The 19,304-nt window shown below is 47.7% G+C and overlaps 1 protein-coding gene across 2 annotated transcripts in view; it reads right to left on the reverse strand.

The window, feature by feature from the left end:
* Nucleotides 1-2,295: 2,295 nt before the first annotated feature.
* The window catches only part of MAP4 (microtubule-associated protein 4), a 51,256-nt gene continuing 34,247 nt past the window's right edge, over nucleotides 2,296-19,304 (reverse strand). Inside the window, exons 7-12 of one of the 2 annotated variants that reach the window (XM_009323149.1) lie at nucleotides 15,790-15,882; nucleotides 10,843-10,924; nucleotides 8,695-8,807; nucleotides 5,749-5,926; nucleotides 5,547-5,567; nucleotides 2,296-5,456 (exon numbers count right to left, since the gene is read on the reverse strand). In XM_009323149.1, coding sequence (XP_009321424.1) covers nucleotides 5,560-5,567; nucleotides 5,749-5,926; nucleotides 8,695-8,807; nucleotides 10,843-10,924; nucleotides 15,790-15,882 — 474 coding nt within the window. In that variant the 3' untranslated portion in view covers nucleotides 2,296-5,456; nucleotides 5,547-5,559. The remainder of the gene's footprint in view (nucleotides 5,457-5,546; nucleotides 5,568-5,748; nucleotides 5,927-8,694; nucleotides 8,808-10,842; nucleotides 10,925-15,789; nucleotides 15,883-19,304) is intronic. The other variant, XM_009323150.1, reaches the window with a different exon arrangement.

Below are 19,304 nucleotides of genomic sequence, written 5' to 3' on the forward strand. Positions count from 1 at the left end.
CTGCACCCCTCCTCAGGCAGCACGGTGCACCCACCGCCACAGAGGAGACAGTGCTGCCGCGGAATAATCCTATGACACAAAATAATAATAATACATCACATTTAGAGAACACTTTACATACTGTTCACGCCTCACAACAGCCTGGTGAGGTAAGTAGTATCATCCCCACCTTGCAGATGGGGAAACTGAGGCAGAGAGGTTAAATGACTTCCCGAGACCACAGAGGGAGCCAAGAGCTGGGATCAGCCCTGCTGGGTCCTGCGCCCCAAGCCCTCATCTCCAGCCACACTGTCCTCTCGGTCCACCCCCCGCCCCAACATGGTCATTACCCCCTCCCAGACTATATCATTATTCATTGTATCTATGTTACAGGGTAATCAAAGCTGCAGGCAATGCTGAATGCTGGGGTGGGACAATGGCAACGGGTGCAAGACAGGAGTCTCGTGTCTGATCTCTTACTCTAGACACCAGCTGGTGGCCAGCGAGACTCGTGTGAGGGAGGTTTGAAAGGCAAACGCTTACTCTAGCTGGATTTCAGGTGGTGAGGAGGAAGGAGAGACGGAGCATGCTTTCTGCTGCTGCCTCCCATAGCAATTTTCCACCCCCACCCGCAGGCTGCCCCAGGCCAGGGGGGGCTTTCAGGTGACATTTCTCCTAGGCCTGGAGGCTGCTGGTCTCCCAACAGCTACGGCCGCTCGGCCTTTTGCAGGGACAGCGGTGAACAGCCATGACTGGCTCAGGAAGGGCTCAGCCGTTCCCTCCTTCCACGTGCGGGAAGGACACAGGAGCCCCCGCCACCCCAAAGCTGTCACCGACATCGAGCTCCTGCCCCATTCCAAGAAAACTAGAAATTCTGCCTAAATGACACAAACACACAAGGGTCCTAGAGCCCCACTCACACACCAACACTACGTGGGGGACAACAGCAAGGATCAGCATAGAAAACTACATTCAGTTTGCGGTCAGGACTCCGACCCAAGGGGAGGCATGCAGGGGCAGCAGCAAAGCTGCCACGGCTCCCGGCCTCCTGCTCCTGTAGCCTCAAGCCCACAAACTTGGTTACTTGAATGTACGTTGTTTAATAGTATAAAAAGCCCCAAAGTAACTGTATATGCCACTGATACACAGGGAGACACCAGGCTCCAGCAGACAGGAGAGCCGCTGAGCAGCCTGGGCCAAGGGGAAGCCTCCTGCCTGCCAGAGCGTGGGTACTGGCAGCCAGGGAGGGACCCCAGCGCCCGCTGGGAAGGAGCTCCCCCTCAGCCCCTCCTGCCGCACCACATCCCCTGCCCGCAGCCCCACCGCAGCCTGCACTGCTTCCTCATGCTTCAGCAGCTGACACCTCCAAGCCACCGCTCACCCTGACCATGAGCTTAGGAAAGGTTTTTGCTGAGCATCTTGCCTGAGGCAGGAGCAGGCTCCGGCCCACCTGGAGCTCGAGTGCTGCCCACGCACCCCTGTGCACGCTGCCTCTGTGCCCCATCCAGTGGGGACCAAGCCCACCAGCGCCTGACTTCTCCCAGCTCACCAAAGCCACCAGGCTGCTCCGGCCACCCCAGCCCTCCCCTCTCTCCCGCGAGCAGCGTCACGCCAAGCGCAGCTGCAGAGAAAGCCAGGACCCACACGAGGCATCTCAGGACAGGAACGCGTACATTCAAGTTGTATCATCTAGTTCAGACCACAACTCTTCTTTTTTTCCCCAAGATAATTTGCTATCATCTCTAGCCCTAGATCAAGCCAACAGCGAACACAACTCCTTCCCCTGCTCTCTCCGTCTGGGCAGACACTCGCCAGCCAGCAGCTTCTCTGCAGTCTTCATTTAAGGTCTCAGCACTAACCAGCTCACTCCCACCTCTCCAGATAGGAAACTAAAGTCACTTTCACCACACATGGATCTCTTCCCAGGCTAGCAATATGTACAGCTGTTTCCTTAAAATAAAATAAAAAAAATTCCATATTAAAACTGAAGCTGTCCTAGAAAAACCACACCAAACTAGTGTATCTGGATTTAGTTTGTCAGCTAAACACAGGCACAACAAGTGTTAGAGAAAGTGGCACAGAAGCACAGGTCAGTCGGTTAGTGTTCAGCTGAACCGTGTGAGAGTCCGGGAAGGTTTGTGCATGTTCGGAGACAGGCCTGAATGCCGCCACAACCGTATGCAGACATGAAAGCCTTATCCAAGACTGCCGAGCGGTCAATAAATCAGATAAAAGCAATGCAAGGGGAGAAAGTGGTGTTACTGTCCCTTTGCAGGGTGTTAGGGGTTTGCTTGCCTTTTTTTTTTTTTTTTTTTAAATGCAATCTCAGCAGATAAAGTGCAATGTTGCCACTTGCCTTCCTCCTGCGGCACCTGAACTAAGACCAGGACCTGGCTGCCTGGGCATCTCACCCCCTGGGTGCCCAGGGCAGAGCAGCAAGAGGAACGCGACATTTCAGCTTCCACCTCCTCTTTGGTTAACCACGAACACCACCGGTGCCATCCCCGCCTCGAGCCCACGGCCGGTCCCCGGCCACAGCCCACCAGCACAAACTTCCCAGCTCCTCTGCCTGGCCGGTGAGCCTGGAGGTCAGCTTCAGCCTGCCGCCAGCCAGCATTTGCCTTCGGCAGGCAGGGAAGCAGGGCTCTGCACACCCCGTGCAGGCACAGGACCCTCTCGACAGCGCCTGCCTGCCCTCCCGCAGCTGCCGGGGCAGCCCTAGCCCGGAGCGGTTCGACGTTATTGCTTGGGGAAGCACAGCCCCTGCCTTCTCTTGCTGAGGGGATCAGCCCGCTCTCCTCTCAGTCCCTCTCCTCCAAACTTCCCCTCAATTCAAGTGTTGGGGAAAAAAAAAAAAAACCAACAAACCAAAAACAATCCCAAGATTGACAAGATCAAGCTGGTGTTTAGAATTTAGCAGTAAGAGAAAGAAGGAAGCATCAGCGAAGGGGCAGTGATATATACCGGGGGGCAGCATGCAGGTGAACAGGTGGTGGGGGGCAGCACCGTCACAGGCCACGGGACCGTCCGGAGGGTTTCAAAGCATCAAGACACAGCTCTGCTCTCTTGAGAAATGAGGTTTCCAACCCCAGCCCGGAGCTAGAGGCGGCATCAGCGCCTGCCCAGGCAGCTGCCTGCCCCATGCAGGGCGGGAGGGCGGCTTCAGCCCCTTCCCCAGCTCCAGCTTTTCCTCTCTGCAGAGCCAGCCACACGTCAGGAGAGTGAGAGGGCCCGGGGTGTTAGTGCTGGCTAGTCTAGGGCTGGCCTCGGCAGCGGCGAGCACCGAGGCCACGCAGCACGGCACAGTATGAGGGCAGGGAACGACCAGCTTGGCCGCTTTCCCTGCTTTGGGATTAGAGGGATGTGGCATGGAGGGGAGGGGAGAGGTGGGGAGGAGGAGGAGGAGGAGGAGGAAGGGAAGCACTGGGAGTTTTCTAGGGTATATATAACCGCCCCTTTCAGGTGCAAATCTGCATTGCTTATTTAAATTTGTATTCAGAGGAAAAAGCACTTATGAAACTAGCAGACGACTTTGATGCAAACTAGTACATTTTAATGCCATTTTATTAGAAATCATGCAAACTTTAATATAAAAAATACAAGTGCAATAAGAATCTTTGTGTGTAAATACAGATTCCGGGTTATCATGTCATTGTCGGCTTCCCAAAGAAATATTCCCACAAGCATGAGAAGCTGCAGGCTTCCCTCTGTCCCCTCCTTGAACAGCCCCCCCTTAGCACACGCCTGGTTCAGTTCACTTTGATCCCAGTGTTTTGTTATTCCACCTTTTTTTTTTTTTGCTTTAAATTAGTTTGACGACCCAAGAACACTTTTTTTTTTTTAATTTATTTACATTTAATTTCTTTAGTGTCATTTGCAACATGAAACGAGGAGCTCACACCTCAAAGAGTACGTAAATCTCCTTCCTAATCAGAGCTGCAACTCCCTGGCATTAGAAACCTGCCTCCCCTGCCCCAGCCACGGGCTCTGCCTCCCTCCCAGCCCTCCACAGACATTCTGCTACCCCTGCCTCACGCCCTGGATGAGAGGTGGCCTTTCCCTTCTTTCCCCACCTTGGCCTCCCACCAGACTTGCTCAGCCTGACGATACGGTTACCCATACATCAGCCTCTAAAAACAACACACACGCACACCACAGACCTGCTTTTGCCTCAGAACTCACGGCCTGCGTTAACCTGCAACTCCACCGCGAAAGCAGCCTCCTGCCTTTCCTCCAGACCTCAGGCCCTGGCCGAAAAAAGATAAATCCCAGGGCTTTGGCTGTGCAAGTTAATAAATAAACCGTCTTTGCCTTGCTAATGCGCAGAAGGTCCTAGGCATCCTCCAGGGCTGGCGGTTTGGCCCTACAGGAGGTTTTACGAGCATCGATTCAACACGTCTCGTTGCAGTCAACACAGGCTTCATCTGATCTGTTACAGCAAGTTTTCCTTTAACACAGTCTTGTGCCTTTCATTTCAGACGTGGCTTAATCCCATGAATTTGCTCCATCGTTTTAAAATATTTAAAAAAAAAAAGCCAACAACAAAAAAGTTACAATTGCTGGATATGTCAGTAAGAAGCCAGCACTGCAGCAGCGGTTAATGTCTCTACTCTCCTACGGTTAGGAAAAGAAGGAAAGAGAAAAGGAAACTTAGCATGGGTTTGTAGCACGATAAATCATCAACACATCGTCACAAAGAATAAAAGGTTAAAGTCAACAGTTAAAACAGCCTAACATGTGTGTATAATATATATCATCATCAAACAGGATCAGCAGAAACTGAAGCGGCAAGGAGGAAAAGGTCGTGTTTGTTTTTTTTTTAAAAAAGACAGAAAGATCACAGCTTATCCCTATTAACTCCGGCCTGGCTTCAGCCACCAGCAGCGTAGGCCTGCTCCTACCCAGCCACCCGCCGCCCAGGCTCGGCGTGCCTCTCCGCACTGCTCGAGACAGCGAGACACAGCCTGGAAGCCACTAGATGCCCGTCCCCGAAACACGACACTAACACTCACTCTAGCATCCCCTTAAAAGCAAGAGGGACAAGGCGCGGAGAGGGAAGGAAGCCCTTTCCAGCCAAAGAGGGACCACCAGAGCCCGGCACGCTCGGGCAGGGGCGAGCCTCCAGGATGCTTCGAGGAGTCAGAGCGGCCGAAAGGGACGCTAGCCCTGCTAAATACTGTCCCCTTCCCATCTAAAGCCAGACGCTGAGTTAAGAGAGCCAAGCTGCGTTACTCTGGGGAGCACGTGGGAGTCGGGGCTGGGAGGGGTCACAAGCCTTGCTGAGAAAGCGCTGCAAGGGGAGCTGGCTGTTGCAGCGGTGACAAGGAGGCGACTGAGCCCAGGCTCTCGCTGACGGATGTGCTACGCCAGGGGGAAGTGCTGCTGGAAAGGTTGGGGGGTTTGGAGACGACGATTTCCGCTCCGTGGTCTGTTCGAGCCTTGGCCTTCTCACGGAACGTCAGCTTGTGAGATTCAATCTGCAGCGACACAAGGGCAGGTGAGAAGGGGAAGGGCAGGAGGAGGAAAGAGGAGGAGAGAGGGGACAGGAGGGGAATGGAAGACGATACCATAATGTCATCATTAGATGCCTGGAAAATAAAAGGCAATTTTCTGAATTAAAAAAAGGCAAAAAAACCCCTACAGACATCGATACAAACAGTTCAGATTACAGCGGTGTGACCAGTGCCCAGGGGCGGCTGCTCTGCCCTGCTGCAGTGCTCTCCCCACCCCACCCGGCAGAGTGTGTAGAGAGAAGGCACAGGCACTTACTTGTTTCTTGTATCTGAGTCTCGAAGCTCTGAATTTCCCTTTGGTCACCACCGCTCAGGGCAGTGGGCACTGCCGGCCCTACGCCATTCTCCCGCATCTCACTGCCTGCCTGGGCCGCTGTCACCTCTCCGTTCTGAGGGGCTGGCGGGAGCTGCCCTGGCTCCCCGCTCCCCTCAGCCTACAATGAGACAATGGGGTGGGGAGGATGACAGGGACGAGTCAATAGAAGATGGGGGTGCAGGGGGGTGAAATGTGGGTTCCCAGAGCCCCCTCTGCCCTCCCCAGCTGCCGAGACACACACAGGGACAAGGGGGTGTTTGGAAGCGGGAAGCAGCCCCTCCGCTCCCCGGGAAGCCACCGTCCTGAGCAGCTTTCCAGCTTCCCACAGCGCTTCGGTCCCTGCAGACCCATCGGCCCTGCGCTGCTCCGGGCCAGCTCATCTGAGCATGGCTGCCATGTCCCTGACCACAGGGTCCAGAGCTCAGCACCCTCTCCCCAAACGCACGCCTGTAATGTCCTGCTGACAGAGGACAGCCGAGGCAAAGGCACACCGAGGCACGTTGACAGGACTAAAGCAGAGCGCTACGGGGTCAAAAGCAAGCAGGTGGTTTGGGTACATCGCCCTGAAGCAGTCTCCGTTATTTGGGGACACATTTATATACCAGACCCAAATGATACATAGTGGATCCCAAAACAGAAAGGCCAAGTTTGCACAAAGGACCTCATCCTCACTTGATGCTGATGCTGGACTATGAACTGGGAGCGCAGTCTTTAGAGAAGACTCTGTCGTGGTCTGTTCTCCTACCACAGCTGGTCATCCCACCTGGAGTCACCAACTTCTACGAGCCTTAGAGAAGAGCTAAGTCCTACTGCCATTAGAGAAGACACTAATATGCTGGTGGGACCCTGCTGAGAGTAATGCAGAGTTGCTTGGAAAGACATTCAGACATGTCCAAGACTGCAGGGCACGTCAAGCAGAGAAGATGCCACGCTGGACCAGCCCAGCCCCGGGAAGGAGGAACCCATCCAGCCAGGACATCCCCTTGCTGCCACGTTCAGTAGGGAGGAGTACGGGGAGAGGGTGGCACCCTCCACTCCAAAGCACCTCTGCTCTTACCCCATGCCCTTGCCCCACAAAGTCTTATCCATTGCTGTGCTCTTCTCAAGACTAAGTCAGACCCTCTCCCTGCAGCCCAGGTAGCAATGCGAGACAGCCATGGACTGGCTCTGTCCCTGCTTACTCAACAAGCAGCAAAACCACCTCCCCTTCCTTCTGGGGTCCAAGTTCCCACCCGTGAACTGACAGCAACACTGATACCTAGATGCTTCTGCAGGAACTACAGAGACTTTGATGATCCCCACACCTCCATGAGAACCACAGAGGGTAGCTGAGCAAGAGCAGCCAGCCCTCTTGAATGTGTGTGCCAGTCCCTAAGTGCCACCTGCCCCTGCTCTGATGACAGCACTGGTTGAGATCTGTGGGATGCAACAGGGAAATGATTTGGTCTCTGTATTGCAAGGCTAAATATTAGAGCCCAAAAAAATACCAGATGAGTCATCGACAGAGACTCTCTGCACCTGTGGAGATGGGGGAAAAATACTTAAAAAGTCACACTAATTCTGAACAGGTAAGATTTTAGAACTTCAGTGAAAACCCTAGTTACCAGCAAATAGCACTGGTACAGGGACTAGACACTCCAGTAAACTGGAACAGCCAGGCACTGTTACAGAAAGTTCCCTATCCCTGCCAACACACCAGCAGCTTCTCTAGTTCTTTTCAGCTTTTCACTGAGCCCCAATTTGACAGGCTGAAGTTTACATAAAGGCCTGGAGATAGGAAAGTCCTGATGTGTCCCCAGCAAATATTCTGGCAGTCACCTCTTGCCTTGTTTTAATGGGGATGATTAAGCACATACTAAATATACTTCTGAATTCTGCTGCATGATCTGCTCTTTAGGACAGGGATTATTTCTTTCAAATTCACACGGCATTTAACACAATAGCTCAACCCGGTTGAACTCTAAACCCTTCCACAGCACAAAAGTGCTCAAACAAAACAATGCTGGGACAACCAAGGGAGCTCAGTGTTTAGAAGGGGTTTCTTCTCCTCCATCTGTCTATCCTGCTGGGGGCAAAGACTAAGTCATATTTTAACAGTTCTGATGCCGGAGCACAGGATTATTTTCTCCGCTTCCAGCGCTACCAGCCAATTCAGAAGCAGCGGTGTTTCACATAAAAGCCCCAGCAGAAGTGACTACCTAAACATAATCCCCAGCACTGCTCTAATCGTTACGTGGCGTGATAGGTCAAGCCCACACATCCGTCACTCGGTCAGTCAAGCGGGGGTAATTTCCCCCCCCTAAGCACAGATGTCGCATTGCTGTAGCGAGACCTGCAATTTGCAGAGCTGAGGCTGGGGGCAGTTTACGTCCTCATGGGGAGAAGCGCTGAATCACAGCAATGAGCGCGCAACAATCTTTTCTTATCCTCACACAAAGGGCCTTTGGGCAAGGCTGCAGTACAGGTTACGGGCTGAAAACTCCCAGGAGCTGCAAGGTGCTATCTCCCAGCACAGAGCACCTTGCTCTCACCAGCTTTACTGGGGGTAACGAAAGGAGGAAGGGCCACAGGCAGCTCCTCTGGTGGGCTCATCACTTACAGAGCGATCCCTGTTCTCATTCTTAGAGGAAGGATGCAGATAGGCAGTACGAGCCCTCTGAGTAAACACCTAGCAGGGAGCCCATTCAGGCAGGCCACAGAGCTCGTTCATAGCTCTCTCCTTTTCAACTCATAACTTACTCCTGGGGTTGACAACAAAGGCCACAGAAATAAGTAGATGGCTATAAAAGGCTGGGGGTGCAGAAGCTGCACTACCATCAACAGCAGGACAAGGAAAGCAACCAAATTTAAACCCTACCCTGACATGCCAGAGCTTGCTGCACCCACCTTCACGGTTCCTCCTGCTGGTAAGTGTCCCACGTTGTCCAGAGAACCCACTTTGGCTTGGGCCTTCTCCTTGAAGTTCAGCTTCTGGTTCTCAATTTTGACATCTCCTCCCCCTAGAACAAGATTGTGTAGGAGTTTATTAATGCCTCCAGAACAGTCCCACCTGAGATCTGTCCCCTTCCCAGCCCCACCGAGGAACCACTGGGGACCCAATGCACTTTGGAGGAGGGACACGACCATTTAGTGTCTCAGTCTCTCTCCAGTTAAGGTTCAGTTTAAAAAACGGTAAGATCAAAGTTGGTGATCTCAGCCTGTGCCGGCCAAGCAAGACTGCAAGCAAGCAGGGCTGCACGGCAAAGCCCTGGAGGTGCCCCCAGGTGGGGAACTCCACATGTCCAGACAGACAGGCTGGATGATATCCGCATGCCAACTGCCTCACTAGATCTGCTCATGAATCTGTCTCCCCCAGTAGAGGTGTGAAATGCCGCTTCCACCTGATCCCACACTGGTGCATTTCTGATGGCTAATACCAGCTGCCCACTCCTATCCATGTCCCTTGCCAAGGTCTCTGCCAGCTCAGCCCATCTGTGTAGTCGTTGGTGCCGGGACACATTCTGCTCCTTTTTGTTAACTGCATTCCTTTGCTCGTTATCCATTCTTACTCCATCACTGGCAGTTCTATGACCGCCTGGACCGACAACTCCTCCCTGACACACAGACCCACGTGCCGCTGCTTGAACTACTCAGGAGGCAGCCGTGCAGGCAGGGAGAAGCCAAGCGTGGGAACTGGATGGGCGCTTCAGGTTCAGGAGAACATGAAGGTCAGAAAAACAACTGTAGCTTTCTAGGCAGATTTTCCTAGATTTAGAATACTGCCGTTCCCATTAATATATAAGACTGTACGTGCAGTCCATATTCCAGTAGGTTTCTCAACTATTAAGTATGGCTAAGCACAACTTAGCTTCCCAGTGACATCGTTAAATACTCAGTCCTCAGCACTTTGGAAGCTTTGCATGGCCAATGATAGAAGCCAACTGATTTGGTCTAACAAAAATCAGTTAAAACATCTGACAACAGATAATTCTGGATGGATTATTCTGCTTTAATCAGCCCTGGACAAGAGCAGTTATTGTCACGCACAGCTTGTTATTACAGAGCATTGAATAAACAGAGGTCATGTTTGTGGCACTACGTTCTCAAAGCGGGAGCGCGTTTTGAGGTATTGAACCGTGGTGCTCGGTGCGTAAGGTTGAACTGCTTTCAGCCTAACAGGCTGGCAGAAAGGGTGCAGGAAACTCCCAGGAGCAGACAAAGCAAGCTTGTAGTGTTTGTTTTCAGCTTTGGTCAGTGAACTTTGTCCCTCGTGCATGTATCTTTGATTGCCAGGAGTTTTCCTGTGCAGATAACTGTCCTCAGATACAGACAAACCAGCAAAGGTCAGTGAACTGACCATACCATTTGTAGGATGCTACGAAGGCACAGTTCAAACAATCTGCCTACAGCCACAGCATCTTGAACTCGAGACTGGCCTACGGTCCAGCTGAGCGGTGGGCTGGTCATTGCTTGGTTAGGAAACCCAAGACTCGCAGGAATTCATGCAGAGTAAATGCTGTGTTCTCAGTGGGGAGCAAATAATTCCTGCACACTCATCCCATAATACGTCATTAAAGAGCCAAAAGTGTTTTATGTAAGACAGGAGATGCTACTGAACCAAAGGCTAAAAAGACCCTTGTATCTGCTTTGAAGAACTGGAGGGAAGTTACTTTATCCTTCCATAGCACACACGTCCAGAGCGCCCCAAAGCTTCCAGACTCCTGGAACGGTCATGGTAAGTATCCACTTTTTTTTTTCCCAAATGGGGAGGGGGGGCGGGGGGGGAAGAGAACCGACTTGAAGCAGGGGCGGGGGGGGAAGAGAACCGAGTTGAAGCAGAGGATTATCTTCACAGACAAGATGAAATCCCACATCTCCTAATCCCCTTCTCCACTGATGAAACCACCAGGAACTGCTAAGAAGCTAGACAGTACTTCTAGAAATACTCCCTGAAAGCAACAAACCCCTTAAACTATTTCAGTCGCAATCCAGGACTATATTTAAATGACTTGCAATATCTGCAGGCAAATAATGAGGAAATGGTAAAATTTCTACCTGGCTTATGCTTGATATTTGCTTTAGAGCCACACTTCGAGGACACTTTGGAAAGGTCAACTTTCTTGTTCTGGATCTGCACCTAAAGAGGCAAAAAGAAACAACTCAATGCAAAGAAACATTTCCTGTGGATCTGGAGGCCAATGGACCATCTCAAACATCAGGTCACACTTAATGAACCTGCACCCCTTTTCTACTGCATTATTTTCTCCTAGTGATTTCCCAGCCACTGTATGCCAAATGCTATAGTCAGCTTTAGCATTATTTAAAGGCCTGCACCAGCCAGAAGTGGTTAATGTGAGCAGACAGAAATTGAGACCAGATAAAACTAACAGATGGACAGTAACCAGAAACGGGAGTCTTGAGTTCATGGCACATTCATGGAATACAAAACCACTTGGGAGAGGGACCAAAAAAAAGCCAGTCCCGTTGCCATGTTCCCCAGACTGTTTCTGTCCAGCGCTGGCTCTGCCTCTGAAGACATGGGCCATTGCCCGGGCAGCTCCAGACAGTCACCAGGACAGATGTGATCTCAGTTCTACTCAGCCACTCTCTTGCTGTAGGGCCAGAGACATGCCACCAGCTCCAACTTTTTCTCTCCACCATCTTCAATGTGCAGACTGACCCACACCTAATTGTCAGACTTTGTCTGCAGCCTCCTCACAGCGGTCTTTCCTCCCTGCTGAGAACAGGACACCAGGAAGGATCATCATGCCCAGATGGAACAAACTGCTTGAAGAAGCTATTATTCTCAAAGACAAAACACTGGGAGTGGGGAAGCTATTTCCTTTCCAGTATTATTTCCTTTAACCTCGTTCTACCAGTGACTTGATACTGGCATAGAAAGCCTTCAATGAAAAAGTGTTCGGTGATGCAATCATGAAATCGTGAGATATTCATGACTCAGTAAATGACCTTATTCCAAGTCAATGAGCCAAATATTCTAGCACGGTGTTTGTGGACATCAGTTTGAATTTGGGGAGAAGTGTCTTCTCTGGGGTAGGACAAAGATGGAGTCAAAGTGTCACAGGTTTTATGTCTTTTTGCTCAAAAAATATTTCATCTCTGACACCGGGACCAAATGCATTGTACAGAGCCCCATTTCTGACATCTTTAAAATTCCTCCTGCAGCTCTAGGTGGATGAAAAATTCCTCTATTCCAGAATTAACTTCTTGTCTAACTACTTGGAGATCTTTCATTTCATACAAACATAGGATAATTTATACTGGAAGGAACTTCTGGTCATCCCGTCTAACCCCCTACTAAGTTGACATTGTAACTTTCCATGGGAAAAATCCGGGGTTTTTTGGTAGTAACATTAAGAGGATCACCTCTCCCAATCGTGTCAGCAACCACCAGCTGGCACCTACATGCACAGAAAGTTCTGCTATAGATCGTCTCGCAGAGAAAATGAAAATCTTTTTTTTTTTTTGAATGTGACAAGAATTCATTCACTTACAAGCTACTCTAAAAGCTTATTGAGAATTATCATGATAATTTGCAATACACATCTTTCTCAGGAAGCACGGATCCTCCTAGTACTTGTGCAGAGGGATGAGTCAAAGCCCTGATGTCTTGTTCGCTCAGAATTAGAACAGCACAGTTCAGCCTCCTGCTACACTGTTCCGTGTTCATGTACCCTGACTCAGTGACACCAGACACTCCGAAGAGGTGAGATCGTGGCTACTGAATTTGATTTTCTTGGGGGTTGCTAGTAAAGTTACTACAGCTTTTATAATGAGTACTTGTTTGCTTGGAAGTGGAATAAAACTAAATTTATTTCACAGAATGCATTTTAAAATAATAATGTTTGTTATCAGCTAGGGTAGACATACCCAGTTATGACTCCTCATGATTTCACCTGGGGATCCAAACAATTACTCCTAAATGGAAGTGTATTTCTGGTAAGATTTCTAACATTAGTTGTTCTGAGTTTGCAATGGGAGACACGTTTAAAGACTTGGGCTTGCATTTATAGAACCAAATACTCAGACTCTGGTGCCAGAAATAAACTTTAGATCTGAAAGCTTGATACAGAGGCTCAGATGGGAAGAGTGAGCCTCATTCCTTTTAAGATTTTCTATCTCTGACCATTTCTCAATCCATCTAAGCAGGTCCAGCCAAAGGGTAGAGAAACATATGTACATTCCAAATCACCTTGTTAAATCTTCAACAACACATACACTGCCTGCACTTTGTAAAATCTACCTCTTTACTGTTGCTTTCTTTAAAAAGAAAGGGGGAAAATACTAAAGCACAACAAAAGCTTTTACCCAGGAAATCTAACTATGTTTGTCTCTAGGTATTTTTTGCAAATATAATGTGAGTAGGAACAATATCTACTGCTTTTGAACATGTCTTCCTGGGTATCTTGGAGGGGAGAAGAAATTATCTCCGTGTATAGAAGGCAAAATGGGTACCCAGAGTGTACCAGCTAGGAACCACCCCACTTAGGTAGGATGTCCATCACTTCTACCAGAGCAACCCTAAAGCTGAATCGTAATTTGCTACTAACCACAGCTCTTGTCCACAGGATTCCTTTGACTGAAGCCATAGACTAGAACAACAGACTTCCCAAACATCCCCATCAGCAGTGTGGTTCAGGAATTAAAGACCCAGAAGTCTTCTATCAGAAGTGATCATCGTAACTATTTGAACAAGAAAACATCTTGGAAGAGGACCCTAATATTACAGTGCCCCAAAGGGAGCGAGCAGATCTAAAAATGAATAAAAGGAAATGCTTTTATAGGAAGCCAGACTGGCCGCTGCACCTCATCTACTCACAGTGGTACAGGCAGTGCTGGGTTTGGGGGCGTTGGATGGTTGGGAACGACTGCCTGAAGCTGGTTTGGGGGCATTTGGAACCTGGAAATAATAAGCACTTTATTCTCTATTCTCAAAGCAAAAGGCTTAAGTAGTTGAGCGAGGAGAAAGAGTGCAGTGGTAAAAGGAGAGTGTGGAAGAAGAGAAAAAGAAAGCAGGCACACACTTGTCCCCTAGAGTTGGGAATGTCCCCAGGACAGGACAGTAAAAAGGAAAGGACAGCTTTGATGATTCATTAGAAGAAAGAATAGTTCACTAATGTAGTTAATCAAGCAAGAAAAGTATCTCCCACATTTAAAGCACATTTCTGTTGGCCTCAAAAAAAGGGAAAAGTATGTGTGAGACTCATTGTCCACTAAAAGGCTATACAACGTAGGAGTGGCAAAATTAAAGTGGCTTATAAAATACAGCTCCTTTGAGTGCATGAACAGTTAAGTTACAACAGCTGCTCTTTAACAGCATAGCCAAAGGGACTTCTGCCACAAAACACTGATTATGTATAAACAGTCTGTTCCAAACTTGGGTGACAAAACCAGATGAAATACGCAGTAGGAACAGAAATACGCATAGCTAAAAAAAAGTATTATGAGGGCACCTAATTGACAGGATGGTCTCAACATCCGTTTTTCTTTCTATGGCACAGAGAATTCTCCTGCATGAGCATTTCTAGGGAAGCTCCATACACACACGTAATGCACTCCTATAAACATTGGGTAAGTCACGGAAATCTCAAATAAGAATGGCAAATCCCACCACTGGTGAGAATCCACAAACTGGAAGGCAAGGAGGGCAGCAGAGATGTGTGTCCAGCGACTCTCAATGGGGAGTCAAGCTTAGTTAAGCAAACACTGCACGTGTGACTTCAACATCTGCCTCTTACCATCTTGGCAACCAACCTGTAGGGGGTAAGTTTGTCAAGGACCCAGATTCGGTTGCCTCTTGCAAAGATTTAAGGAAAATTGGTCATGTAGAGTAAAGGTTCAGCCAGCTAGTCAAATACACAGGTATTTCCCAAGAAAATTGGCCACAGCAGTCTGCACCATAGTCAGGCCTATATAGCATTTGTATAGACATGAAGCAGAACACACTGACTATACGGCAACAGTAGGTCTGGCCCCAGAAATTGAATATTTGCACCTTGAACACTACACAAAGCAAGGATGCAGGGAGTTTCATTGAAGCTGGCACTCAGGCACCGGGCACAGAGAAAGCATCACAAGATGTGATAGCTGGACATCTCAGGAACCCGGCATATTTAAACACCAATGGAAAAGACTTCCTTGGGCTTAAGTACTTCAGTGTCTTTTTGAAACCATTCAATCTTTGTATTTCTGCAAACTATCCCTAGTACAAACAGCCTAGCATAGATTTGTTAAGGTAGTACAGATTTGCCCACAAGGAAACAAGCCTGCCAAACTATAGTCATGTTTTCAAAAGCTTTAGTATCTAGATAGTTAACTTGGTTTTTTGCCAGATACTTTCAGGATATAATACTCCAAACCAAGTACACAGACATTACAAGATTAGCTTTCTATTTTAATAAGCTCATCTCTGCTGCCAGAGACACCAGTAGCCTTTAAATTTAGAAATTAATCACAGCTCAAAGATTAAGCCCCAGAGTCTCGTCCTCCTCCTTTTTCAAAGTCTCCCTTCTTGTGAAACAAGAAGTGAAATTAATCTGACTCAGGCTTGCTCTATTAGCCAGTGAAGAGTAACAGGCACTTCTAGGCCACAATTAATTTCATTTTAAAAAAATCAGACATCGAAAATAGGTCAGAGGACTGATGAGGTGCCTCCATTGACTGCAGAGGGAATCCATGGTGAACTAACTCCTGGGGTCAACGATGTGCACATCCTACATTTGGTCATGAATACCACGTAAACCATGCGAGAAATAGGTCAGGTGTATTCGCAGCACTATGAAACAAAACACACACACTCAACCTAGCATCCCATGGGGGAAAAAAAAAATAAAATTTCTCCAGCCTACATTATTTCCAGAAGCCCTGAAACTCTGCCACACCTTTCTGCCTGAAACACAGCATTTGTAAGACTGACATATAAAAACATAGTACAAGAGAGGGAGTTAGTAGAAAGACAGCTTGCCCAGAGCCCATACTTACATTCCCACCTCCAGGGACATGCTTAATATTGTCCTTGGAACCACACTTGGACTGAACATGGCTGTAGTTCGCTTTTTTGGAGACTATCTGGACCTGGAATGTTACAGAATGGAAAACAACACAAGGGAAGAGGACTGGTTAGAGTTGTCATACGACAGGCTGGAGTGGATGCTCTAACACGGTGGATAAACAAGGAGTTGTGTTAAACTCAATCTAACTTTAGTATTAGGTGTGAAAGCAACTGAGGAGGAGAGTGAGAAAAAAAGTGAACGAAACAAGAGGCTGCACAGACAGTGTTAGTGCGAGAGCATAAGCGCTACCATGAGGACTGCTTCTCCATGTACTCTACGGGTTAGCATCACTGGGTGGTGCCTGCCTGCCAGAAGGGCCGGGCTCATCTATGTGCCCCGTGAAGCTTCCCAGGAGCTCTCTGGTGAGAGCTGCCCCAGAGCAGGGAGAGCCAGCTCAGCTGCCTCCTTCCTCCACGGATCAAAGCCATGGGACCATCACTTCCAACAACGCTATGAACTGCTCGGTGTCTGCACTTTATTTCCATTTGCCTGGATTAGTTCCAGTCTTGGGTAACGTCTTTCAAAATCTCTGGGCAGTAAAGCCCGGTCTGAGAAACAATTCTTCTGATGAAGGTTGTCAAACCTTCAGTTAAATTTTATCAGACAAGTCTTATTTAAACTAAAATGACTTGGACTTTTTCAAAATACAAAAGGAGTACGCTAAGTGAGCTTTTACTCACAAAGGTAGTAACTGAGTTACAGTAACAGGCCCATGTTTACAAAGGTTAGTTACGACACGTGTTTAGTCTGGGAGTTATTTAACACAGCACAAAATGTGGCAGAAGCTGTATCTAGAGTACTTTCTAGAAAGAGGTGATAAATTCAAAGCACAAAAGGAATCACCAGAACATCCTCACTTTAGCAGGTTTCCCAAAGCTCCTTAGCCAGTTCAGAAAGACTGGATTCAGTGCAACAGCAGCTCTGAAAATGTACTCGTGCCATGGCAGTTTATAATGGTTTACTGACTTCTCTAGAGGTACAAATCCCATCCATTCATTAACAGGCTCTGCCTGCTAATATCTGAATTACACCAGCACTGCAGGCACTCCTGCCTCACTCCCCATCCACTTGTGCTGAAATACCATGTCACGACAGCTTCGGAATAACCCATCAAATGGTGACCGCCCAATGCATGGAGTTAAAGAGTTTTGATACAACTGGGTTGGGAATATTGCAGGAAAGATATCAAGTCCTTAATATTCTGCAGTCTTAATGAAAGCAAGCAGCACTGAACTAAAGCTCTCTCTTCCTAGTTACAAACTAGTGCTGTGTATGAAGAACTGGTCGTAAGGGAAACCTCTGACTCAAAGTTAGGCCTAACTACCTAAAAGTGAAAAATGGAGGACTCTGCTCTGAAAACATTTACATTTACAGCAGGCATGGAAAAGATACCTACAATAGTGATCTCTGAACGTGTTTAACTGAGAACATCTCGGGGTTTACAAGAAAGAATTGGAAAAGTGTCTGTGCAAGAAACAGTGACACTGACAGGAGAAAGCAGAAGAGTTGAAGAGAAGGGAAAGTGACTCAAAATGGAAACGTTTTCCTTCATCTCCCACAGAGAAAAGTCTGAAACAAACTCACTTTCCCATTGGGCTGTTTTGGGGCACCCTCTTTTGATACAGTTGTTTTAGTAGTAGCCATTTTAGAGACCGCATTGGGTTCAGATTTTCGTGCAGCAGCGGCTGATTCTGGCTTTTTCTCTATTTTCCCCTAGATGGAGACAAATGGATGATTTCAACCAGCAAAAGCAAAAGCGTGGGCAGGAGAGCATGGGAACACAAGCTACTCAGATAAACTTAGTGGCACAGATGACCCAGGAGAACTTCTTACATGCTGTAATTCTCAGACAAAGTATAATCCCATGCCCCAGAACAATAAAACTAAGGGGTGGAGGGGAAGCAACATCACTTAGACATGGGATGAAACAGGCACCCTGGGGTCATAAAGCAATAATTAAGTTCTCCATTTCTCAAAAAGCTCATAGGTGCCCTTCATCAGTATCTCATCATTTCCCCAACGGTCACGATGGCAGGTCTCCAGGTGACCCCAGTACATTATATTCTGCCAAAAAATTAAACCCAATCTTTTAGTAACCCAACAGCAGCGCAGGACCACCTCCTTCACATGGAGGACATTATACAGATCTTGGAGGCAAACACATCCACTGGCTGACTTTCTTTGCCTTTGAGCTCTAAGAGCTCTGCTGGATACAGATACACTGTGCTTCCATTTCTGATTTCACACCCACACACTGATTTGACTCAGGCTTTGAGATCAACAGCTGATTTAGTTTTTAACTCATCCAATGCAGGTGGACCAAGCTAAACCAGCTAAGCAGAAAACTGAATAAAAATTTACAGGTTTTCAGAAAAAAAAAAAAATCAGCAACTACCTGAGAATATCCATTCTTCTGCTAATCTAGATCCAAATAAGTGCAGCAGAACTTGCATTTTTTGGGGGGTCAGCATAAATCCTATGTTTCACTAACCTACCAGCAACAGAATTGTAAACAAAAAAACCCCCCAGCACTCCTAAGGCATTCTCATACTCTAAAAACATCCCAGTGTAAATAAGACTATGAAAAGGACAATTTTCTTCAAAAGTACAATTGTTAGGATTTAACACTTCTATGAAAATATTTAGAAAATAAAGGACAGTACAGTTAAATGTAAAAATAAATTCCCTTAAACCAACACAATAACCCTGTATAAGCTAAAAAGCTCTGCAATCCTCAGAACCCTAGCACAGTTTAAAATAACAGAACAACCTTACGTGTTCTTTTTGACCAGATGGCAGAAGGCTTTCTGAACTTCTATTTGGTTTCAAGCTACAATATACAGCATATGAAAGGGTCACCCTCCTGCTTGCTTCCAAGTTTTTCAGCAGACTTGGTCTGTCGTTTCCAGAAACTGTTTTGGGGAGTGTTAGACCTCTAAGCTCGGAGGACTCCACTATGATATTGTACAACTATGATACTCCTAACTCTGAAGAATAAATCCATGCTATATCGATGCTGTCTGTGACACACAACACAACAACCCAAGAATGCCCTTGACTTTAACGTGCCTGAGAGGAGATTAAGGCTCCCAGCATGAAACGTGCTCTCTTGGCATCAGATTAAAGTCATATGCCGAGTTATTCATTACTGCTGACCTGCAGCAAAGATAAGCGGGCAAATTTGTTCCACTTTGTGGGAATTGAAGCCCTCTGACTACAGGCAAGCTGCTAACACATTTGGTCAGGCAAAGATGGGTGTATCTGTTATACAATATCCAATAAAGGTTTTATGATTATGCATATCCACAAAATTATTTAAACCCTCAGAAGAGGGCTACAGGTATATCCCTAAACAGTTATTTACTTGGTAGATACTCACAGTGAAAGTGTAATTTAAGACCATTATGGACTGAGAGCCTCAAGTTATATCTATGTATACGCTTT

This window comes from Pygoscelis adeliae, unplaced genomic scaffold (assembly GCF_000699105.1).
Source record: "Pygoscelis adeliae isolate BGI_AS28 unplaced genomic scaffold, ASM69910v1 Scaffold444, whole genome shotgun sequence".
Classification (NCBI taxonomy): Eukaryota; Metazoa; Chordata; class Aves; order Sphenisciformes; family Spheniscidae; genus Pygoscelis; species Pygoscelis adeliae.